Consider the following 6,925-nt stretch of genomic DNA (forward strand, 5'->3'; position numbering starts at 1 on the left):
AGAAACCCCAAGACTGATGTAGAGAACAACGCACTTCAGTCAGTATCATGAATTATATTTCATTCAAAACTACTCATTTTTATTGATAGCAAGGCAACAAATACTTAATGATGTCCTTATAAAGTGCAATGCACGCTTTTCTCATATTGGAGCTGTGCAGCTGTTTGTTTACGCTCTTGTTACATAGTTCATAACGATTCTCAGTTAAATATTTAAGTTATGCCTTCTGTGTTGGAGATTTTTCTTTGTTCAATTATTTCTTTCTGGCATTTCACAAATCCAGTACATACTGAAGAAACAGGTTACGTCATTCCAACTTTGCTTCGGGTTTGAAGAGTCTCTTATGGTGGCACAGTCCTCCACTGTAGCTATGTTGTTGGGCTCCCCTATGTCCCAGAAGCTGAAAGAGACACGGGAGATTTACAGGAGGTGAAGGGACCCATTTACGAGCCAAATCCCATTTGTGTTATTTAACGTCACAACAGTTTGTGAGGTAGGTAATATAATCTCCTCTTTATTGATGAAGAAAAGGAATCTCTGAGGAGCTAACCAGTTTCTCTATGTCATAGAGTTTGTGAGTAACGAAGCTGATCTGGGTCTTTTTGACTTTGTACTCTGAATCGGTCCCTCGTGGCTTTAGACCCAGAATGATATGTTATGGGACAGACTGGTATCCTGATGGATTTCTTTCCTTCACACTCATATCTCCTACGACATTTGGCCCCCTTTATTCTACAGAGTTTGCCTTAACTGAGGTGCGTACGTCAGTGGTGTTACAGTGCTGGAGTGAAACAACTCTTTAAAGGATCAGAGCCTCCTACTTTTACACCGTAAGAATCTCTTATCTTTCTCAAGTCACTGCTTTTGTCTCATTTACTACAGTTTGGGGGCATAAGACCCTGCATCGCACCCTTTGCCTCTCCTGCATTTCCAGTGAATTAGTGTTCAGTTCCAAGCCCCTTCTCGTTTTCGTCTGTTATTTCCCATTCATTCTTGAGGGAGTTCCAGGAAATGGGGGAAGCAGACCCTGAGGCCTCTCTTTTCCCTCTTCCTCATCAGCTCTTTCCCTTCTTGCAACTAGTATCACCATGGGTGGGCATGAACATACCTCCTGGAATGAAGGCTGTTCCGAGAACTCCCGTCAACCGCAGGCTAACTTTAGGATTTGGGGCAATGTTACAGTTCTCCTACAAGAAGGAAATTACCTGAGATCCTTTGTGAAAGGTGTACCATCTACCCACTGCCACTGACCCTCGGTCACCTGGTCCGTCAGTCCAATATAAAACTCTTTCTTTTTAGGTTTTGTAAGGAAAAGGAATTCCTATGGAAGATACATACAAAAATTAGGAGATCCATTATTCCAGTGCTGAACAAATGTTGAAGGTAATTGTTATTAAAAGAGAGAAGGTAGGATCTGGACCAGAGATGATAGAAAAATGGGCCTGAAATTGTAAGATCATGGAAGATTATCTCCTGATTTGTTTATTGTGCTAAAACATATGTACCCTAAAATTAAACCAATGAAAAAGAACCATCAGCAGAGAAGGAGGTTCTCAATAACTCATTCAAAGTTTATCTACTGTTATTGGCAACACAAAACTTTATAAATCAGAACTTAAAGAAAATAGACAATTTTTGCTCACTGTCTTTCATATGACATGTTCATAAACATAATGGTCATTCTAAAATGAAGTCCCAGCCCTCTTTTTTTCCAGGCTTACTAATAAATGAGCTGAATGTGGGAATTTCATTTTTTTAGTTTCTTCTAGTAGTGAAAATATATTAAAGTTGGTATTGACTTACAGAAATAGTAAGACCAGCATGTATTTCAGTAAATTTTTTTTAACACATAGTAATTGTATGCCCAATACTGGACACGTGAATGGAAAACAAGATGGCTCCTGTGACGGACACTGGAGGAAGCTGTACTCTCATTACCTGCTCCTCTAGCGAGTTGATAACCACCAGATGACTCCCCATGCTGGAGCAGTTTTTTAAACTTGCTGTCCAGGTCATGGTGTCAGTAGAAAAGAAGTAACAGCTAGACTGAAAATGCACCCAGTTCAATGGACAGCACTTCTTCAGTGAACCTGGAAGGAGAGAAGTTTCCGTGAGAGCCCCACAAGAACTGGGTAAGACAACAGAAGCCTTCTTCGGGGCCAATAAAGCTCATCATTTACAGTCAGAAGTCTTGGAACCCCTCATTCATGCCCCATAGCTCACCGTCTAAGACTTGTAGTTAAGTCCTATGTCAACAAGCACAGACAGCAATTTTCTTTTTTTTTTTTTTGAGACATAATCCTTATTTTCCAGATGTCAGTGCCAAACACAACCATACATACAATCTGCCTCGGTTATGCTATTGGTATGGAACCCTATTATCTGTTCACAGACTGCCAAGGTCAGAGAAGTTTATGCATTTTATCTGAGTGACCTGTAAGTAACCATCTCTCGTGTTGGCCTATCAATGTACCCTCAACAGAATCTCCAAACTGCTTGTCCAGATGGGATCAAGTTCTTAGAATGATAGCATTTAAGCCTTTGAAGTTTCTTAAAAATAAATTGTCCAATCTCTCTTAACTTAATGGTGAGGACATTATAGCCCGGAGAAGGAAGTCATACTCCAGTCTCATGGGGCATTTTGTAAGGCTTGGAACAAGACTACGTGGAAGAGTTTAGGGGTATGCTTCTGAGGTATTTCCAAATTTCCTCCTCTGTGCTTTTTTTTTCCAAGCTCATTTTGGAAGCAGGTGATGAGTGAAAAGAAAAAGGGTACCGCTGGGAATGACAGCTTCCTCTTCTAGATTTATTGTTCAGACATATAACTCAAATTTATTCTAAAAGTTTGCTATAATGTCCCCAAGAATTCCTGTCCCAATGCTAACTGACTTTCCAAAGTTCTAATCCTGTCCTCTTCCCAACTCCTCATTATTCTCTGACAGTACAGGCAAGATTTTGTATTTTGCTTTTGAAAAACAGAACCTAATCTGATTACTTTACTTATCCCCCAAATCAATCTAGAAACCAGAAAACGTTGATATGTAAATTTTGATGTCCAAACTTGAGGGCTATTATACTTGATCCATCATTATAGCAGGAGAGCTCCATTAAATCCTCACGCGGCTGGACCTTTTTCCCATCACAAAGTTGAAAGATGTGATACGTCACTGTAAGGAAAGGAGCACAGTTAGTGTTCATTTCTCTTGAAAAAAACACATTTTATCATTTTTGTTGCCATAACAAATGTACTAATAATTATATTTTCTTACTGTCTACTTTTCCTCCAGCTTGGAGAGGAGATGAGATTTACTTACCCAAAGAAGGAAGAGGGAATTCACACTTCATGGTTTTCCTGATTTATGAAAATGAATATACTTTATTTCAGGCCCAGAGGCCCAAAGAAAACAAATGTGTTTGCAGTCTCTCTTATGCCAAGTCTAACCTCCCAACCCTTCCTTCCAAAAAGTGATTTGTTGTGTCCCTGGCTAAGATGTCATACAGAAGGTTACACTAATGATAGGGCTACAAAGGCAGAGGACTCAGGGCCACTAAGGAGGTGGAAGATGTGTACCATGAAAAATGTGTCTCAGGTCATTGAAATTTGGTAACAGCTTTGTGCTAGTTGGAGTTTCTGGCTTGAGGAATAACCTGGAGATAAATAAGGGGAAAAGTGAAACAGAAATACCCTTTGTGGGAGGAGGGAACCCATAGGCAACAAGGAAGAATTTACTCCTAATATTCACCAGGGAGACTGAATTTGACCTTCAGAACTCACCAACACATCTGGCGATAAAACAGACACTGAGCAGTAGGATGGAGACCCCAGCAACAGTCCATAAGAACACCCGGGAAGAGAAGCATCCATTCTCTGCAGAAAGACACAAACATGGTCAGTCTTCCCTAGGAAGATACAAAAGAGATGTAAGAAATTCGTATTCAACCTTGCTGGTTTCCTTCTACTCCCTTTGTCTATATTGAGTAATTCTCAAACTTCGGCATGCATCAGAATCATTTGGAAGGTTTGCTGAAACACAGGTCATGGGGTCTCACGTCCAGACTTAAATATTCAGTAGAGCTGGTATGGAGCCAACAAGTCCCCAGGAGCTGCAGATGCCGCTGGTCTGGGGATCACACTTTTAGAACCGCTCAAATAATCCATCCCTGCTCTTAAGACTCTGACTCATGAACACGGGCAAATGTGCAGTTCTTCCTTTCTAACCCTCTCAGATTTTTTCCTCCCATCTTTCCCTATCTTTCTCTCTCCCTTTCTCCATCTCCCTCTTCCCTGCTTTTCTTGCCTGTCTCCTGTTCTCCTCTTTTCAGTGTCTCCTCTTCCAAGCCCTTCGTAAATCAATCAGATAAAACATTAACCATCTAGAAGCTCCTCTCTTGCTCCCTTCTAATATGCATTTTACAGACGAGGAGAGCAAGTTCCAGAGATGTGAGGTGACTTGCCCAGTGGGACACAATAAACTATACAAAGGGTAGAAACAGCAGTCAGGTAGCTCTCCCTGAACTCAATCTCCAGCAACCCCTCCTATGTTTCACTTAGTCTTCTAACCATTCTCTTATTTTCCTTGCTTTCATTCTCTGTCTCTGTTGCTCCTGCTTTACTTTTCTCTTGTCCTGTCCTCAGCATATCCATCATCCCTTCCAAAAAAAGGATCCTTGAAAGAAAAGGGATAGTTGCAAAGTTTACCTGTGCGTTGGGATGCTGATGATTTGGACGAGTTCATTCTTTCTTTCTCTTTCTCTCTCCTTCCTCCTCTGTGTCTCTCCTGTCTTTCTCTCCTCAGTTTCTGAGTCCGAGAGTGTTTTGTTGACAAGATTCAAAGAAAATGAATCTGAAAGTTGAACACTTCATCTGTGTTTTAGGAAGCTCAACCCTAAGACAGGAGAAAATTAACTTGTTCTGTGGCTGTGTGTTTAATCAGAATTTCCTTTCTTGCATAAGGAGGACGAGGGAGTTTACTGGGCAACAAGTCCATCTCCTCACTCCACGAAACAACAAAATGGGGAAATGATGAAATGGTAAGCTTCCACAAACCAAGCTGACCTTGGGGAGCTATGATGGGCTTAAAAATGTTGTTTTATTTTGGTGCTTTCGTCCAGGCCTAACTGATGCCTGATTTTTTCCTTAACACTTGTGGAGCCCACCTTGCACTCCCAAAGTGACTTTGATCTTTACTACGACACATTCGTCAACTTAAGAGGAGACAAACTCCAAGTCTTCACAACACTTAGCACAGAGCCGGGCACACTGTGTATGAATTTATACCCCAGCAATGTGAATTTCTTTTTGTCGTTTATGTTTTTTCTTCCCCTTTCATTTGCAGCTCTTGAACAGTCTACGTGGATTTATATGTCTTTCATCAAGTGCTGACCACTAGGCTGTTTTATCGGTCCACCTCATGCCCAGCCTCATGCAGTGTGACTACACACTGTGGGCCTCAGCTCAGTCTCTCACATCATAACGCTTCTGAAGCTTCAGAGGCTCAGCGGGTGGTTTAATTCCATTGTTCTGAATTATTTCGGGATCTTTATTTTATATTGGAGCCTATTTCTTCTAATGGAGGAAGTGAATTTGAATGTTAGAAGAAGCAATTTCAATTAGACATTAGAATATAAATCTTTTCCAGGCTAGTTGGATATAGTAATGTCCCGTTACTATCAAATACTTAAGAATAAAATCAGCTGGTCCCAGCTGACTTAAGTTCACATTAGTTTTATATATGTAAGTATATATACATATATCTTCTCGTAATTCCCACCCACAGTGAGTCATAGACTTCTCATGTGTTAGAAAATATCTCTGTTCTTAAGGGACTTTTTATTGTTTCAGTGTATCCCTGTTCTCAAAGGGACTTTTTATTGTTTCAATTCCCTCTGCATTCTCCATTTAATAGTTACATAGGTTTATTAAAGAATGATTAAAAATTATACACACTTATATTATAAACATAAAATATACATATTTAATGGCTTTTGACCAGTAAAAAGAAAGAAATTACTTAGTGGGTGAATTAATTATATGAATTATTATATAAGGAATCATAGTGACTACAGTCAATTATTTATTAATTATGATCAATCAGCAGGAATCAATATTAATAAACAAATTTGCATTAATAATTTAACAAATATATAATTAGATAGTAATAATTAATAGTCATGTTTCCAGCCAAAATATGTGTATGATTTTATTCTTCGTTTTATCACTTTTTCCCAAACTATAAAAGTAATGGTTTTATGGTTTACAATATGAGAAAAATATGACACGTAAAAGACCGCCCATCGACCCTCAGTGCACTCTTCTGAAGTCAGTCACAGCTGATGGTTTCTTGTATATACTTTGAGAGACTTTTTAAAAGTTTATATATAGTGTAATTTCTGTAGTATATTGTTCATTCACTTTTATCCAAATAAGATCATACCATGCATGCTTCTGTGTTTTGAGATTTACTTTTATATTCATCAGTGTATTTGGACATCTTCCTAATTCTGCTGTTTAAGTTCTTTCATAGTTTATAGACCAGGTGCTTCTGAAGGATATTCAAATAATTTCTAGTTTATTCTCCCTCTAACAAATGATGCAGGTGCACACTTTTTGGCTCAGTGATACACAGCCAAGGGTTAACATCAATGTTTGGCTTGAGCCTTCAGAAAGTAACATTCTGGGATATAAAATAAATCTAAAATGTCATCTGAAAGCAATTATTTTCATTATGACTTAATATTGAAACCTTATTAGGTAAACGTAACGCAGGGACATTACAGGGTGGGAACATTAGTTACTTGTCAGAGCAGGCGGTACTTTCTTGTGGTCACTATGCCGCAACTTTTCCATGTGAGACAAACACTTTTCATTGTGGGAGAGCAGAGAACCAGATATGTTTGGATATTTCACTTTTCTTTAATCCTTTCT

The 6,925-nt window shown here is 39.1% G+C and overlaps 1 protein-coding gene across 1 annotated transcript; it reads right to left on the minus strand.

Moving 5' to 3' along the window:
- Positions 1 to 200: 200 nt before the first annotated feature.
- LOC102531850 (C-type lectin domain family 4 member E) lies at positions 201 to 4,870 on the minus strand. The gene is made up of 6 exons (XM_006218400.4): positions 4,700 to 4,870; positions 3,776 to 3,868; positions 3,078 to 3,167; positions 1,939 to 2,090; positions 1,206 to 1,321; positions 201 to 400 (listed from the first exon to the last, which is right to left on the minus strand). Exons 1-6 carry the CDS (start codon positions 4,734 to 4,736, stop codon positions 250 to 252), a joined length of 639 nt encoding a protein of 212 aa, XP_006218462.2. The 5' UTR covers positions 4,737 to 4,870; the 3' UTR covers positions 201 to 249.
- Between the last annotated feature and the right edge of the window lie 2,055 nt (positions 4,871 to 6,925).

Source organism: Vicugna pacos, chromosome 34, assembly GCF_048564905.1.
Source record: "Vicugna pacos chromosome 34, VicPac4, whole genome shotgun sequence".
Lineage (NCBI taxonomy): Eukaryota > Metazoa > Chordata > Mammalia > Artiodactyla > Camelidae > Vicugna > Vicugna pacos.

Excerpts from the sequence above, each read along its gene's own strand:
- LOC102531850 (XM_006218400.4), bottom strand. The coding sequence starts at position 4,736 with ATGAACTCGTCCAAATCATCAGCATCCCAACGCACAG. Across the intron at positions 3,869-4,699 it reads ATCAGCATCCCAACGCACAG|AGAATGGATGCTTCTCTTCC; the intron begins GTAAACTTTGCA and ends GTCTTTCTGCAG. Across the intron at positions 401-1,205 it reads CCTTTCACAAAGGATCTCAG|CTTCTGGGACATAGGGGAGC; the intron begins GTAATTTCCTTC and ends TGTCTCTTTCAG.